Consider the following 18808-nt stretch of genomic DNA (forward strand, 5'->3'; position numbering starts at 1 on the left):
CTGCAATCATGTTCCTCCCAGGGATTGACAGATGCAGCATCTTAAACTTGTTGGGCCCCAGGATTTCACTGTGTCCCTGCTCCAGCATCTGGCATGCAGGACTGGATGTGGGACAGAGCCAGGGAGCTGGCAAAAGGTTATGCAGGATGAATAAGGGAAAAATATGGGGATCCCAAAGATACACCTGCAGCAAGTGCGCCCAGAACCAGGGAAAGCAGCAGTGCAAACATCAGCCAGCAAGAAAAGCTGTTGATTTAAGAAGTCCAAAGGCCTGAGCCCTCACCCGAAACGCAGGCAGGGCTGATTCCTGCTGTAATGGGAATTAATCACAACGTGCCTCGTGGCGGGCGCCTTCGGCTGCCCGGCGAGCCTGTCCCTTAGCACCGCAGGGCTGATTTCACAGCCGGGCTCCCTGTCATGAAGCCCAAACCTGGCTGTGGCACACGGGCTCCTCGCACCACCCAGCGACCTCCAGGAGAGCCCTAGATCTGGAGCAAAACAGGCTGCTAAATAGAGGGAGAATAGTCCCAAAATAGAGCACCAGCACTTTTCTATGCGAGTTCGGTCATGGTTCACTGAAACGCCTGTTTTCCAACTGCATCTTCCTGAATTTCCTTGAGCACATGTATGCAGGGGTTATCAACCCAGCATCCGAGCACCAGCACAAACAACATTCCAGTTCCAGCTATTTAAAAGCTCCAGTCAATACACAAGGATGACTGAGGCGTTTTCCATACGTGCCATCCCGTGGGCACGTGCCATCCCTATGGCTCACCTTCAGATAACTCTGTTACACATTTAACTGGGCAAACCGAGCATTTGTTGTACAAAAATTAATTTGGAACATTCTCCCCATTTGGCATTTTCCTTTAAGCTAATGAATACAGCCTTGAAGAAAAAGCTCCTTTCTGACTGCTGTTTTTGGGGAAAAAAAGGAGACAGATCAGTCTGGTCTATCAGCACTCCCACATTTGCTTCTTTGGGAATTGTAACTTTTTTACACTGTTCTGATCTGCCTAGAATTAAACAGCTTTAACCAAGCTCCCAGGAACTGGCAAAGCAAATGTAAGGAAATACCGTAGTTGAGAGAAAGGAAGTCATGCCCTGAGCTGCTGCTGACACCCTCTGCTTTGCTTTTGCATGTCACTCCGTGATCAGGATTGCCTGGCGATCGCTCTGAAAATATTCCCTGTGCTCCCTGTGGTTACCGTATCACCTCTCTTACCTTAGTTTAGCTCTTAGGGCAGCCAAATAAGGAACTATTGCTCCCGAAGAGCTTTCTGAGTCTAAAAACTACACTGAAGGATGAGGGATGTTGGAGCCCCGAGGACGGGCCCTGGTGCGGGAGGAGGAGGCGACTCACCTGACTCGCCAGCGCAGAGCCGCTCGCTGCAGAGGACCCCGCGCCCCAACTCGCTCCCGGGGGGAATTCTCTTCCTTACGCTCCGTACCTGGACAAGGAAGCAGACAAAAAGCAGACAATATTCCATAGGAAACCATCCTCTGCTGTGCCGGCAAACGCAACACGCAAGGCAACCAAGAAGAGGACGGTCTCCCCCACTGCCTCCTAAATCAGCCCTCCTCCAAATTCCTCTGCTTTCATAAATCGCTCACTACCCGGAGTCTATACAAATGTTTATCGTGTGAAGAACAAGAACAACTTAAGTAAATGGATATATTTCTTAACCTTCTAAATAAACAAGTGATCAATCATTTTAACAGAATATTATTTCCTTCTCCTAGCAAAAAATACAGCTAGTTTAATGGATTTTTTTCACACTCAACACAAAATTTAGATTCTGACTTTTTTTGGGAACAAAATATTGCCAAAAAATGTCCTTTTTAAAATATCACCTTACTATTTGCCTATTTTCATCATCAAAGTCAATAAGCAATAATTATCAGTTCTGATTTGTTATTTCCAGCACATAATTCAAACAAATAAAAAGCAGTGCAACGAGCATACACAGAAACATCAGAAACCAAGACGAGCAGGTGGGCGAGCGAGCAGGCGCCACTTCCTGTTAAAACATAAAACAAGTAGAAGCAGTTACTATATTAGAGGGATGTCAACACACCACGTTATATTGCCAGAGCAACAGTGAAACAGCAGTTGTACCAAGCCGCAGCGCTGCCCTCATCCCGGGTCTCAGAAGAAGGTAAAGGCACTAAAGGACAGCTACAACGGGTTGGGATGGGGCAGCATCACTAAGGCCAATTTCAGATGGTTCCTGCAGAAATGATGGTGCTGATTTCATGTAATTTCATATATTTTCATACATGATTTCATATATTTCATATATTTCTGTCTTGCATCTGTGTGTGGCCAGCTCTCTGCTGAGGCTGCTGTGCCGAACATCTGCCCAGCTGTTTCTGCAGTGACCGCCTGATCACGGCTCAAGTTTTAGCTCAGAACTTACTAGATGTTTTTCTGTTTAAAAGGAATTGTGAGACTTCAGCATTCACTTACATAAAACTCATCAGAATCGCCTGCTTCACAAACCTGCCAAAAGACCTCAGGAAAACAAAGCCTTCGACAAAAAAATAACATAACATAACATAACATAACATAACATAACATAACATAAAATAACATAACATAACATAACATAACATAACATAACATAAAATAAAATAAAATAAAATAAAGGCAAGGAAAACTATATTATCAGGAATTATTGCTAAGGTACTGCTATTATTACTATTACTATTATTATTTCTGATCCACACACTTCTGATTTAGTAAGGGCATAAATGCTGGATCCTCAATATTTCTTCTTTTTTTTCCCTGTCTCAATGCAGGAAAAACCCATCTTACACATTAAATACTCCACATACTGCTCATGCCATTATGCAGCACACATATGGTGTATTTTTACTCAATGCATTAAAAAGTTCAGTAGTAAAGTTCACTCTTACAAGTGAGATTTAAACCCGATTCCTGAATCTCACCTGCATGAGGAGTTGCTGGCAGTGTATAAAGCTTCTCTGGTGCAAACGAGACTCAGAAAAGTGGACACTACATGTTCCTATTGGGAAGATTCCATTACTATGACAAAGTAGTCTTCTAACTGCAAGATGCAAGTTAAAGTCCTAAGGTTTTGTTTTTTTTTTTTTCTCTCTAAATTCAAAGAAGAGATGCAAAGGAGAAGGAACTCCAAATCAGTTTGCTGTGTATGAAAACTATGAATACAAATAGTTAAATATTTAGTTGTTGATATTTGATATTACCTGGTTCAGTTCTTGCACAATGGTAGATCTTTAAATGCATTCGTCCTCTCATTAAGCAGATTTTGTCTGAAAATATCTAACATGAAAAATACTGCTAAGTCTATTCATAAAACAATATTCTATATTTTTATTTTTTCAAACAGCAAGTGACCACATTTAAAATGCATCATTTGCAAATATAAATTATCAAACTATTAGTTTAATTAAAAATAAAGCAAAAACATAACTTCCCTTAGTTTCACAATACATAGGAGGGTATTATAAACCCCAAATGACTAAGTTAACCATAAGAAAACATTAATGTCAAAAGCAATGAAACTCACTTAAGTCACTTAATGAATAAATCAATTCTAAGAATACAATACCATTCACCAGGATTATGCAAAAATGCAACCTTTCACTGTATTATACAGATAAAACAATCCAATCCTTCATGCCACATTTTGTAAACCATGATATAAATTACACTCACAGTCAAATGAAAAGGAAGAGTAATGTCCAAAATATTTTAAGTTGCTTTTAGGGCAGAAGTAAAGGCAGAAATAGAGTCATCTAAAATATATCAAGTTTAACCAAAAAACTCATTTGGTCAAGCCTGCTATCCAAATAGTTTTGTTTCCTGCAAAACTATCTTTGTCTTTTTCAGTTGATTATGAAATCTATACGTTTCTTTTACATACTAAACGTAAGCCATGTGTTCAGCTATAGCAAATCCTTTTAGACTTGTATTATTTTTGCCATGAGACTCAAGCATCCTTCATATACACACACATACATACACACACACATGCACACACTCTCTCTGTCAGAAATATAAGGAATAAACAAGTTCAAGCTTCTTGGGTTCCTATAAAGCCATCTGTTACCTATATACAGACCTTGACTGATGGAATTCAGGTTATGATCTTTTTGTTTTTTGTCTTTGTAATTTTTACGCTGACAATACAGGGACGGAATTGATGTTGTAGGATACAGGAATACTGTCTAATCATTGAAATAAACCTATTGTCAAAATTATCTATAAGGATTTTTTTTTATAATTAATTGAAATACAAGGAAGGCATATGGACTTCAGGAAAATAACACTATCTCAGAATAAGCACTGTAACAGTGTTCCACTATATATATCAGTTTTTTTCTTCATAACACATTTATTTTCTCCTGTATACTAGATTTTATACCAATTTCTCCCTCTCTTCAAGTTCATCATATTCCCAGACTCATTTCAGCACTACATAGTGCTTCAAAATAAAAGGAGGTCACTTGCTTTATTGGATACCAAGTTCCCTTCCAGACAGCATTAAAAGAAAGACAAGACTACATAGACAAAGTCCAGTATAATTCATTTCTGACATTGAAAATTCCAGCCCCTCATACTGTTGCAAAATTCCTCCTACTGAAATGCTTTACTACAATAATAAAAAGCATACATTACATATAAAAGATACCAGTGTACTAAAAGTGACAGAAGTGACTAGCAAATCCTTCAAAGCACGTATTATATAAATGACTAGCATTTAAAAACATTTTTTTTCTATAAAAGGTAGGTCATATACATTTATAAATTGGGGGTAGGGAGGTTCTAAAGCAGTGATGACTGTGTTGAAATAGTTTCGCTGCTCTGTACAGTCTAATACCTGCTCAAACGGTAAGTTTGATGTTGTTGTAATCGAACAAACCCATAGCATCTCGTAACTCAGAAATGGAAAAATAAGCAACCCGAATGAAATGTGACTTTAAGTTCACTGTTTATCTGCGTATGAAATATGAAGAGAACTACTCCTTTCTACTGGAGGCCCAAGTCTCATCAGTTCAGTATCGGGACTTAAAGACTCCGGATTTAAGTAGAGGAAATGCCAGGAATCAGCACAGGAGCAGAACAGGATCTCTCATCCTTTAGAGACACAGCTATCCAAATTTGCAGTCTTCCTCCTCCCGCAGAAGTGCAGCCAGGCCATCCGTTTCTGCCTCAAAGTGTGCACGGATGAAGCCATAGATCTAAAGGCCGTCCCCTCCGCGACTGAAACTGTGCTGTGTAAACAACGTTAGATACTCCAGCAGGAGGACATCTGAATTTATTTATAAAAAAAAAGATGATGAATATTCACTGACTCAAACAAGGCTATTAACTCCGAAAGTATTTTTGGAACTATCCTTATGCTACTTGTAAAGTTAGCACTGTCCTGTATTATTGCTTACAAACAGTACAACATCGTATGCCTTCCAACAGAGCAGTACTGTGATCAGTTCGTATGTATTTACAGGATTCCTTGTTTTGCTTTTTTTTTAAAGCAAGCTATAAAAACATTACATACTTTACAGACGATACAAATTTCCACATTTGTACTCAATTCAAACAAATGGAATGCATAACAATAATAAACATCATAAAGGAAGACTGACATAAGTCCTTGATTGTCAAGACACATTTATATTTATATATAAACTCTAACTGTGCAGAATCAAAGATTCAATCATAGGTACATCCTTATTTGATAAATCATATTTACAGCATGATATTGCATAAAAAAATAAAATAATGTTGTTTACACAATATTACCTTTCCATCCATTGGATTAAGGAAAGCAAGAAACAACTCTTAGAAAGGTTTGCTTGCCTCAGTTTGTGTTTCCTACCAAAAGGTACAGTTTTAAAAAGGAAACATAAGGTTTTATATGTAGAGTTTAGCAAAAGCAACTATAAATTTATTTCCCTGACACAAAGCAATTTAAAATGGAACAAAAGTTTAAACTTTAAGACGTTTCTTTTCATTAGCAGTAATACTTTCTTAGTATTTGTCCTTTGCAATGTGAGTTTTAACTAAATGCATTCCATGCCTAACGTAAACATGCATTACCATAAGTTGAATGAACTTTCAAAGTTACAAGCCTTCATTTTAGCAAAACATTTAAAATAGGAAAGTGTATTCACTGCCTCAGTACTAAACATGTAATTTGAAAGTTCACCTGGATACTGGTACTAGCTGTCCAAGCATATTTCTGCCTGTTAAAATTTCCAAATGGCTTCCCAGGAAAATCAGGATTTTCCCTCCAATTTGTAATGGTATTAAAACAAGCAAACAAACAAAAATAAAAATCAAAACCCTCATAAACAAAATTTAGTTAACAAGTATACATACATAAAGAAATCCAACGCTGCAAAATTCAGAGTGGGTTCATCCAAATATTCTGGTTCATTTCAAATAGTTGTAACATATGATACAAATACTACAAAAATATTCTGAACAAGCATGGAATATATTGTATATGTCCAGGTGAAAAGTTTTCATAGGAGAACACACATACCTCAGAATAAACTCCAAAAGTTACAGTAGAACCCCAATAATTCGCAGCAATGACTTGAAAACCCTTTACAAATCACAATTTTGAAAATAGTGAAGAAGGAGGCAACAAAAGCAAGGATGTCACATCGCAAAACATACTTTGTTCATTTATTTTGACAACTATAATTTAGTTTTCAGTATTTCTTGTACCTCCCAGTATACTAATATGGGTTCTGAAGTATACTTGGGCGAAGTAATACAGCATTACTATTAACGAGAGCTCCCTACAGTCCTTTTTAGAACTTTGCAGAGAGGTGGGGAGAGACCCTCACAGATGTGTAAAACTTACGGGATGCTTTGATTAGCAGTCAGCGAATTAGCAAGATTTTACTGAACTTCCCATGTAACAATGAAAAGATACCTGCACCAAAAAAACCTGACAAGTACAACATGCAAGTAAGGAAATGTTAATTCACATGAACATCTTGTTGCCCTGTTTTCCTTTGGAACCACATTTTTCATTAAGACAACACTAAAAGACACATAGTTCTTTTATCACCTAATTTAAAACTTTTATGTTGTTACTCGTAATTCAACATACAGCGATACATATTGTTATCCTTCTCCCCAAACCTTGTAATTTATGATTAATTCACTCTCAAATCAAATGAAGAAAATGTAAACGCTTATTAGTATACCATTACAAGCCAATTCCTTCATTGCCTGTTATATTAATGGTAAAACATATCAAAGGACTCATGCGAAAAGGGACACTGTCAAGTAATTTAGGTACAAAATATGGCCTATTAATATATGTGCGTGTGTATGTATATATACATATATACGCCCACACATATACATGCATATATAGAGGGAGTTTGGTAATAAATGTTATCGATTTCCTATTTTTCAAAATCAACTTTCTCTTCCAGTAGGAGATACCCACAAAAAAGCCACCGTACACACACGCACTCGGTGGTTGCATGGCCTACAACTAAAAAGCTTCTGCTGTGAGCTCGGCAGAACGCAAACACTATCCCCAAATTTGTGCTGCCTGCACAGCAGTACATGAACGGAAAACCATGGCTGTTTTTTTTCCAAATCTTTTGGTATAATGGAAATTAACCCAGATGAACACTGACCAGATCCACACGAAGAATGTGCATCTGCAGTGGGAGAAAAGCAGCAAAACGTGCGCAGTGGAAAATGTTTGAAAATAAGGTAATTGCTACAAAAGCAAGCATTTTTTTATACGCGGAAACTTCCCCCAAACCACGTACACACTTATTCCCAAATAAAGGGGCATGCGCTCAGGGAATTCCAGCAGGGTATTTGGCTAATTGCTCCGTGCAGAAAGCCTCGGGCATCCCTGGATTATCCCCGTGAGTACCCGCTGGGTCTACGGGGGCACCGGGAGCCGCCGCGGCACACGGGGACCGCACGGCCTGTCCCGAGGCACGCGGGGAGGTTCTGCGGCCTCCCGAGGCCCAGGAGTCCCCGTGGCGCGAGGCCGGCCCTGCGGCGCGCGGCTCCCGTCGCCCTGCTGGGCCAGCACGTCCCTCCGCTCCGCGCAGGCCCCGCTCCGTCCCGCTGGACAGGCCCTGCACGTCCCACTGGAGCGCGCCGAGAGGGAGCTGCGCCTTGCTAGGCCTTCCTAGGCCACGCCTGAGTAGCCAAGTGATGATTTTTAAAATAAATCTATCTGCTTCAAGCAGGCTTCGTTCCCTCTTAGTTCCCTATGGGGCCAGATAGGTGTAATGATAACCAAGCTCTAACTTACTTTGTCTTTTCTTCTTTATTTTGCCTTTTTTTTCTTTGCTTTTGCTGCTTGTCTTGGTTAACAAATAGTGCTATCAGTGACCATCTATTTGCACTGGCAGGACACTAGGACGAAGATGGCAACACAGTATTACTCAGGCAGCAAAAGCTGGATCTCCTGGGGATGAACGATGAAGATGAAACATGCTTTACAAGAGGAGGCTTCCTGGAATACAGGGGCCATATTAACTGTATCTGTGCAAGGAAGGATGCAAGGTCAAAAAAAAAAAAAAAGATCATAAAGGAAGAAAACCAAATAGACATGAATCAGATTTAAAATATTCTTTCAAATAAACTTCCTTACATGAATCATTAAAAATCCATATGGAATATACTATTCTCCCTTCTCCTTGGCTCACGGACAAATCTCCAGACCGAATAACTGGCAAGTACTAGCATGCAGAAACACCTTCCTATATTATACACCAGTTATACACCGTCAATGAATCCGAATCCGTTTCCTTACAGAACAGTACTACGGAAGAAGCTTACACGAGTTAGGTTTCCTAGCAATGTGGGAAGCAAGCCACAGACTGCAAATGCACCTTCTTCCTCAACTGCACCAGGGCAATCAGTGCACTCTCAGTCATACTACACTGGAAAAGACAGAGATTCAGAGAGACCAGTCCTGACAAGGAAACTTAAGAAAAATCTTGCTACTACTTTGGGCAGAGGTGGGGAGGGTTGCGTGTCCCACACGAGTCCTATTAAAAGCCAGAATTTACTTTAGCCTCTTGGGACACAGATTTTTCTACTAGCTGATGGCTTCATTTGAGAGATAACAGGTAGCAATAGTGCTCTAAAAGGATTTACGCATCCCTATTGAAAAAAAAAGCATTTACATATATACACATATATATGTGTGTGTGTGTGCGTGTATTTCCCTGGTTAATCAGCCTATGTTAGGCTTAAACTGCCTTAAACTACCAGACAGTGTCCCTTTAGGGAAGGTGCAATAGAACATACAGTTCAAAAATCTGTAAATTGTTAACTTAAACTACACAATAGTTATGCTACTCAAATCTTACAACCTTAAAAATGCACACAGAACTACCTATCGTACCATACTGAATACTTCAAGACAAGGTACTATTCAAAAAAACATATTCATGGTACAGGGATAAAGTTTGTTGTTTATTTATATTGTGAAATGCAATGAAAGCTTCTGATCACTCGGCTATGCGCAAAAAGAAATTCTGTTCACTAGCATTATTCATCAGTTTGGGTTGGTAAAATTGTAATGAATTTCTCTACAAAAACACTAAAAGGATATGTAGTTTGAATGCCCACTTCTTCAACTTTCTGGGGTACTTCAGTAAATTTAATTATCTGAATTGTCAAAATTCTAGACAGAGAATTAAGACAGTTTTTACAGAAGCTAGGAATATCCAATCTCAATTTATACTAAAATAATTGGAGCTGTACGAGATGACAATGATGAAACCATATCAAACCTAAAAATCTAAAATAGCTTTATTTTTTGCGAAATCAAAAACTATCAAATAGACTAAGTGCTCTATGTTAATCATTATGAGTATGAAGGGTAAGGTACAATTAAGCTTTTAAATCTTGGAATACACAGTTTGTGTAAGCATTATGTAATTGGGAATGTCATCTACAGAGTATTTCAACTAAAACCTCAAAATCTTGATATCTGCATACGAAAAAGTCATTAAAAAGTTACATCTAGATTCAGCTGTACAAAGAAATACACATTACTTCAGGAATGAAGTAAATGCATTAGCAGTTAGATATTTTGCTAAAAAAAAAGGTGTTTAAAATATTTTAAATTAATTAGGCTTTTAAATAGTAGAGTTAGTCTATCAGAATTTATTTTTTTCCTCCAAACACAACTCAATGTAATGCAAAGCAAAAATAAAGGGCAAATGGTCTAAAATTGTTTTTGACGAAGATGGAAGAAAGGATCTTCTTCTAGAAAATGCCATCTTTTAAAGCTATAATTGCTTGACCTTGGAACTCAAGAGTTTATTCTGTCTTTTTAGTATGTGTTGATTCCCTGCTGAAGAGCAATGAGTATGCTGACAAGCTTGGAAATGACAATATGAATATCAGACAATAACTGTCCTCCCAAAGCATACAAGGAAACCAGTTAGGAAACAATCATGGGGGGAAGTCTTACCTGGGGATTTTGTTTATTTTAAATCTCATTGAGGGTAAAATAGTTTCTGTATTCAAACAAGTGAATAATAAACTGCCTTTGATAGGGGCAACAACATTAGGCAGTGATGGTGACTAATAAAAAAAAAAAAAAAAAAAAAGCAGTTATTGGTCTTGCTAATATCAGCTTACTTTTGTTTTAACATACCGCTCTTAAAAGCTGTACAGAACTCCATCTTATATAGAGCAACCCCGTTTTGACAAATGTGTTCTAAAGTGCCAGTATTATTTACAAAGATTTCTTAGCCAAAAGTCTGGCCTGTTGTGGCATCAGGTGAAGAAGTCATCCCAGCTCTACTGTCATTTACATTCACCAAAGGAAATTCTGGGAATTCAGCACTTGTCCCTGGTCCCCGGAGGTTCACCTGTCCATTGGCAGTGCTAAACTGAGATGATATTCCAGCTCTTGCCCCATGGTACTGAGCTCTGAAGGGCTGCTCAAAGGAGCTAATTTGATATGCTTGGTGAACAGGCTGGGCCTCTGCCTTCTTCTGAGAAGTTACTTGATCCAAAAAGTCCTGTGTAGAGGAAGAGGAAGAATGATTTGCCTCATCACCTGAAAAGGGAAAAGGGTGCTGTGATTCACCAACCATTAGTCCAAAATGCGACTTGTCCGGAGTTGTTCTTAACGGAGAGTTCATTCCCGATCGAAAGCTGTTGACCGGTATGGATGTGTAGACCTGTTTCTCTATGGAAGGAAATGCTGGCTGGGTTGTAAGAGTCTGGTTATCTGTCACAAAATTAAGGCTTGGGTTGTTCAAATAGGCATCATTTTGGCTAGTTCTGTCCAAAGCTTGTTGTAAAAACTTTGAATATTCTTGCAACATACTAGCTTTATCTGAGGAGGAAGCTTGAGAGCTTGTTCCAACTGTCTCAGACTGGGTGACCTCAGACACTTCAGAAGAATTGATTGATATACTGGAGGTCACCTCAGTGTCAGCCACACTGAAAGATATTTCATGTTGTCCATTAGCCTTGTGTGAATAATGATCTAACAGCGTTTGCAGTACCTCATCTGGAATGACGTTTTTGTCATGGTTACCTTTAATTTCAACATTCAGTGCCTGTGTGTCTAATATTGATGCTGTGGCAGTTTCATCAATGACACTTGCCACAGCTGCCTGTGTTACTGAAGGTTGAGATGCTATGGTACTTACATTCAAGGCATATTCTCTGCTATTGTTACTAGCTGCTTGTAGATACCTCTTTTTCTTTAAAAACTGCATTGCATCATCATAATTAGTGCTGCTGTGTACCGGTTTACTGGGCCCTTCCTGTAATGTATCCACTTGATCGATGTCAGCATTACCTTCGGAGTCCAGTAAACCTTGTTTATCCACAAGATCAAAGGCATATTTTGAAACCTTGCTGTCTTCATACGTAGATAAAGGTGAAATGGTTTGACTTTGCTCAAGTGGCTGTTTCAGACTCCTCTTGCTGTTAACTTTCTTGAGAACCAGCTTAGGTGGGTGTATTTCTCCAGAATTTGCTTCCTCTAAGTGCGTCCCACTGACAGAAGAATGTGGCATCTCAACGGCATATTCCGCTACCATATATTCGTCTTTTACTTTAGTACTGGAAGAGTACAAAGGCAAATAGTCATTTTTGTCCTTCTTCTGTTCTGACTTATCTGTGCTTTCCTTATCCGCAGATTTTGATTTCTCTGTTTTCTGCCTTTTCTTCTTTGGCAAGGAGCTGTCTTTCATAGGCGTAGAGAAACCAGAATCTTCCTCTGATGGCAAAAACCCAACTTTGGTGGCACTTCTGTTTGGTTTCTTGTCACGGTTCTCATGGCACATACGTTTATGTTTCAGCACACGATCAGTCCTGGAGAAATACTGCAGAAGGTTTTTTATTAGAGAAAAATAAATACATTAGCAGCAGAAAAAGAACCCCCTGATTCTAACAGATTTACTTAATATTTCACTCACTTTACCCACTTCCAAGGAAGTGCCATTTGAAGCATTAAAGAAAAAGCTATAAAAGCAAGTGAAGGCAGTTGTGACCCTGCTTCACCTGTGCACCAAGATAACCTACCATAACCTATAAAAGATATTTTTTTGAAAGATTATATGTGTGCACAGGACTACAACATCTGGAGAAATTCCCATGTGTACTATTCAGGAATTGAAAGGTGTTCTGTAAGAAATGTTTCAATAAACTGTGTTACCTGCAAACAATATTCGCACTGGTAAGGCTTCTCTCCACTGTGAGTTCTTTTGTGCCTTTCCATGTGGTATTTCTGAATAAACCTCATACCACATTCATCACAACGAAATGGCTTCTCTCCTGATAAAAAAACAAGTATCAATATTAATCTAAACAATATAAATTCTCAAACAAACATATTTTCCACACGATTATCAGATAAAATACTAGAGTCTCTAGTAGAAGTAATAAAAAGGAGGATTTAGTCTGTCACTACTGAAAAAACAGGGTTGCTCACATGACAAATTTTCCCAGGGCTCAGTAGTCTGATGCTTCAAAATAATCATAAAAACAGGGGGAAAAAAGGGCATTTATACAAAAAAAAGTTTTAAGAAACTGAATTCTCTCTCCCTTTTTCTAATGTGGGTACAGGCATGTATATTTAACCTAAAAAAATGAAGACAGACAGTTATCCTTCCTAAAATATTACTACATACTCTTTTATGACTGTGGTTTATATAAAACACTTCTCTCACTAATTTAGGTCACGCAATCCCATTCTACAATAACGGTATATTTTTAAGTTTTTAATTTAAGATATTTGTAGGGTTCTCAGCATTTTTTTTTCTTTCCTGGTATTTGTATGCAGAACTGAAGTACCTGCTCTGAAAAAAAATCTTATTATTTTGGCTGAAAGTTCCAAGTGTTCTTACTAGAAAAATTAAGCTGAAAACACCATGTCCCTGTAGCTAAATTGATCCAGGCCAATTGAATTCTTTTTCCCTCTGATATCCCTTTACAACCACTAGGTTTCTCTGATGAACCTAAAAATTTGAACTGTCTGAAAAGTTAGTGTTGAAATCAACATCCTACCTCTTAATAATATTATACAATCTTTTGAGATGATTTTGTATTCTTTCAATAGTATCTGTCAGCATCTTTTTTGTTCCTGGCTCTGATTGTGTGAATAAAACACAGATATGTTTTGTTTCCAGAAATATGCAGATGATTTTTCTCTATATTTCTGAGGTGATTTCTCAGACATATTATTTAATTTACTGTTATTAAAACTTACATGCTCTATTTAGAAAAGCAGTATTTAGTCATATCCTCTCCAAGTAGAAACAAGATTGATATGACCACACTCTCAAATAAGATGTTAATATTTTTAAAAATTGTAATGCAAATTACCTGCATCACCTGTACATTTGCTTTTAGTCAGATCTTCAATACTCAAAGCTTTGACCATCCTAATTGTAAGCATCTTTTAAATCTCTCTCTTTTTAAGCCTATGCCCTATTTTCAGTTACTAATCCTTACTTTTCCACAGGGGTTCTCAGCCAATGCCTTCCTGATGAGCTGTTGCCATCTCCAATTTATCCTCTCCGAAAACAAATGATCTTCTCTCCTAAGATCTCTTAGATCCATCAGTAGATTTTTTTTTATAGGTTCACATTTAGCCCAGGAATGACCTTTGCCATTTCTTTCTTATTAAAAATCACCATAAAATCCTGGGATTTTTTTTACTTTTTTTTTTTTTTTTTTAAACTTAAATTACAACACTTAACTATCACGCCATCGTTTCTTGTACCAGCTCCTCAGTGGCCTAATCCCTACCTTTCTAATTCCAGTTTCATTCTTCATGTTCTCTTTCTTCAACAGGCACACTTACTACTATGGTGTTGTATTTAAATCAAGCCTGTTAAGACTTTCTGAATCAAATTCAAATTCCTATCTTCAGTTCTAACGAAGATGAGGTAAGACTTTGAGGTCATCTTTGTTTTAGAGTTATACACCAAACCATCTCATTCCCAAAGACTATTTTTTAATCCTTGCTATTTACTGCTTTACTTTCCTTTGTTCCATTAATCCCTTTGTGCTTCCTTTATATCGCCCCTTCAAACAGTTTTCCTTACGCTGTCTGGAGCTTTACTTTCCCACTCTTTTAAGCCTTTCTGAGAGAAACAAACTGTAGTTTCAGATGAAGACCATCCTGAGCTCAAGTGAACCCAAACCAAGTCAGAGAAGCAAAAAAGACAGCTTAGTCTTCTCCTAGCTTGAGCAGCCCTCCTGTTCCTGCTAGAATACAGGCTGCTTCACTCATACACTTACCTTCGGCCTTATAGCAATTTTTGCATATGGGCAGGCATAGATCCCTCAACATAGTTCTACTTAAAGCAGTTACGTACTGGCAGAAGACTCTACCATTTCTACCCTTCCATTTCTACCTTTCTTTTCCAAGCTTCAGTAGGGCCAAGCAGGGGGCTTCGTTTTGCCCTTTGCAGCGTACGATACAGATGGCACCTACGTCCCCCTGGCAGCAGCACTTATGTGTCCGTGCCAGACCCTGCACCATTCCCACACAGTGTGGGGAAGGATCAGAGTGTGACAGGTATTTTGGAGACTCTGAGAGGACACAGGAAAACGCATTGCTACCAAGTGGCAAGAGCTCTATGGGGACACTGCCCTCAAGTGAATCACTACCACACGGAAAATGGTGCTTTTTGGTAGAATTCCACAGCACTCGGCAAGACTGAGAAACATTCTGTGAAACTCATATTATACTTAATTCTTGCTTTAACCTTCATAAGGAAGACAATATTAGAAAATAGATTAAATATGAAGATACATTCCCCATAATGCCTTCTTTCGAAACTTCTGATGCCTTCTGAAATGTTGCTTTACTCTTAAAATGGGAAATATTGCAAATGGAGGAGATTTTAACTAACGTAGGAAGTATCAAAGACATATTTTTCTGAAATAAGTTAACGAGTAGGAAAGATTCTGATTGGAAAAAAGGGAAAACTTTAAAATACAATAATTATAAACATTATTTATCAAAGCAGCCTACAGAAAAGTACTCTTAGAACATTTTGAGTATGTTTTGGGTCTATATAGGAAATGTATTAAAACTGAGCAATAATGCTATTTATAGCATCAAATACAATATGTAAAAGGCTCTTGATTATAAAATTAAACCCCTGGAACAGTCTAAAATCTAAACAGACAAAATACAAATGATAAAATATGAAAAAAGGCAATAAAAAAGCAGCATGATTTAATAATAAGGCACTTGGATTGTTAGCCCCAATATTGCTTTATTCTTTTAATGTAATCTCTTTCTTTGTGTTTTTAAAATGCAAAATGGGGTGAGTTACAGAATTAGGATATGACACATGAATGCATGAGTGGGGAAGGAGTACAGAAATATCAACAACAACAACAGAAGCAGATATATTTGAAAAATATTTGGTATTATTCTCTTCAGGAGCCTCGTAAACTCGAAATGTGAAAATATTAATCTACCAATGATTCTTCCTCCTACCTGAGATGGCAATTTTCTGTATCATTAATGACAAATTTAACAGCATGGTCCTATCACTGAGATATGCAATTGCTCCTAGTAAGTGAATTTTGTATTAATGCAATGTCTGCTTTTAGATGCAACTATTTAATTATTTACACAGGATAAAGCTGTTCGATGATGGCTTCCTACTTCCCTCATAACATTTCATTTAAGGGAGTGATTCAGAGAACAGAATTCAAATCATATTGGAATAAGCTACAGCAACTGAGCGTCCAGGGCTTGTTACCGCTATCTTCTATGGTCTTAGAATACTAAACCTGAAAAAATGATACAGATCTTAAAAAACAAAGAGGAAATATCCTGTTCTTCTTCAATATTTTGAATATTACAAAAAAAGGTGGTGCCATAATGGTCAGTTGGAGAGTTAAAAAAGCAGAAGGAAAAAAGAAAAAAGTATTTGTGATGAAAGTTTCTCCGAGTGAGAAAAAAATTTCTTCTGACTCTGAAGAGAGATCTCCTTCCCTCTCGCCTGAGTTACACAGACCCATTGCTCACCTTCTGCTCAGACAAAAGAGATTGAGATTTCAGCTTTTTTGGATGGCTTCAATAAACAGAATAACCACAACCTCGCTGAAACTGCACTGGAAACTGTCCCAGTAAAGTGAGAATTAGACTCCTGGAAGCTGGGACTTACACACTTTCTGCTAAACATTTATACAGTTGTCACCCAGGAAGCATCCATAATTCAACAATTTAAACACAATCGCCATTCTCAATTTTCTAGGAAATAATCAAACTATCCTAAACCAGCAGGATGCTGAGAAAAGGAGGAAAAGATAGTTATCTAAATAGCCAGATAGCAACATGGTTCATTTGTTAAATGGCAGCTTTTTTTTCCTCTGCTAAACCAAGAGTAGTATAGGTAAAAGCTGGCAGGAGAAAGAATAATAATCCTCCCCCCAACCAATCCCTCCCTCCAAAGCTTAGAGTCAACCCAGCAGAACTCTCTGCAGAGCTACCAGTTAAATTTGAAAAGATAAAATTAAATCAATTGATATAATATTTGCAATCAAGCGTTAACTAACTACATCGCCCAGACTCTCATTTTCAAAGCCACGTACAGGGAATAATCCTCAGGAAAAAAAAAAATCTGAACAAAAATGTAAAAAGAAAAAAAAAGACCATGCTTAAATTTTTGCCCTTTTTTTTCCGGGGGGGAATAGAGAGAAGAAAGAGAGCGAGTTGAGTGTTCTTTTCAAGACTAATATCTGCACAGAGTGAAGGCAGCATGGTTCACCAATTCAGAGCCAGGGGAGAGCCTAGGAGCCGAACAAAGACGTTGGACAGAAGAATGGAGACTCTTCTGGGGCTGGCTGGCTGAAGGAAACCTACTTAGTCTGGACTCATGGCAACCTAGGATACAAAAACCCCATAAACAACAGGGCATTTGTGCATGTAACTCCCTGTACACTGCTCTGAAAATTCATTTTGCTGAGGTTTTTTTTTTTTCCCTCTCAGCTCTTACACATGCACACACTGCACTGCGTGTTAGTAGCTTTCATATCCATTTAAATGCCACAGACAAGAAACACTGTGCACATTCACCAGCTCTGCTTTTCTGCAAAACAGGCTGAGAAACTGGCATCTAGTCCAAAAGGACCATATTACAAAATATTTACAGAGGGATTGAAAGGCCATGCACCAAAATGCCAAAAACCCAATGAAGCCAAACCTGTTAAAGAATGTGGTTTTGTGCAGTGCAACAAGATAAAAAATAAACAAGTATGCATAAACTTTAACTCTCTTTGGCTTAAAATGTCGGGCCTTATTTGACCTATATTGCTTATTTTCAAACTAAGGCTCTTATTTTTAGAACAGTTCTGAATTAAACCTTTCAAAAAAGAGTGAAAAGTAATGCTGATACTAATACCTTTGGGATTAGGCATTTTGGCCATTTTAGTCCTGGCACTTTTCCATCAAATTCCAAAAGAAATCAAAAAATCTACTGCAATGCGATTTGGAAGTCCCAATTGTCCAAATTAACTTGATACAACAATAGATAAAACTGTTTTTTTAAAAAAACGGACGTTTATGAACACCCAAAGCTTCAGGATTTGCTACTTGGGTTATTTTTAGAAGACTCTTTTCCAATTTGCTTACTAGCGTTTATACTCACTTTACAGCCAAAGAAAAGTGGAGCAAGTCAAAAGCACAAAGCTAACTTCATCTTCAAAGTTTTATAACATTTGTTAAGTCAAAACAAACTACAGCAGGATTTTGGGCTGCATATTGATTATGGGAAACCTTGCCTGAGTGGGGAAACAGTTCTTAAGCACGCTAGTAAAAATACTCAAGGCACTATACTCACCAGTATGAATCTTCTCATGCCTCTGTAGCAGGTACTTCTGAATGAAACGCATGTCGCACTGACTGCACTGAAATGGTTTTTCACCTTGAACAATATAATTCCACATCCATAAGTTAATAACTACACACTGTTGTTTCTGATAACTACTTTTGAGGAATATAAAAATCCCTACGAAAAAAAACAGCATCTGAGCGAATTCCAAAAATATTCTAATAGCCAAAAACATTACCCTTACTAGGTACATGACCTCCAGAATTCTTTCCATGAACCTACAAGTCATATTCATACTAGCAGGGAAGAGTGATCTGAAATGGCTGTAATTTCCTCATGAACCACGATGTTGGCACGGGATTGCATTCAGGATACTGGCAAGCTACTAGGATGGTAAGTACCTTTTTCAGAGAAACACCTCGTCAGGCAAATAAGCAGCTGGAGCACATTTTACAAAGGGGTCAATTTTGGCACTTAGGCTACA

The 18808-nt window shown here is 38.0% G+C and overlaps 1 protein-coding gene across 5 annotated transcripts in view; it reads right to left on the bottom strand.

The window, feature by feature from the left end:
• Positions 1–9729: 9729 nt before the first annotated feature.
• Positions 9730–18808, bottom strand: part of ZNF148 (zinc finger protein 148) — a 33512-nt gene continuing 24433 nt past the window's right edge. For 3 of the 5 annotated variants that reach the window (XM_088519582.1, XM_088519578.1, XM_088519579.1), the window contains 3 exons: positions 18334–18417; positions 12681–12799; positions 9730–12348 (listed from right to left, as the gene is read on the bottom strand). In XM_088519582.1, coding sequence (XP_088375708.1) covers positions 10753–12348; positions 12681–12799; positions 18334–18417 — 1799 coding nt within the window. In that variant the 3' untranslated portion in view covers positions 9730–10752. The remainder of the gene's footprint in view (positions 12349–12680; positions 12800–18333; positions 18418–18808) is intronic. The other 2 variants (XM_088519580.1, XM_088519581.1) reach the window with 2 other exon arrangements.

Source organism: Tinamus guttatus, unplaced genomic scaffold (assembly GCF_059628265.1).
Source record: "Tinamus guttatus ecotype Peru unplaced genomic scaffold, ASM5962826v1 Tinamus_guttatus_pri_ptg000060l, whole genome shotgun sequence".
Taxonomy (NCBI): Eukaryota; Metazoa; Chordata; class Aves; order Tinamiformes; family Tinamidae; genus Tinamus; species Tinamus guttatus.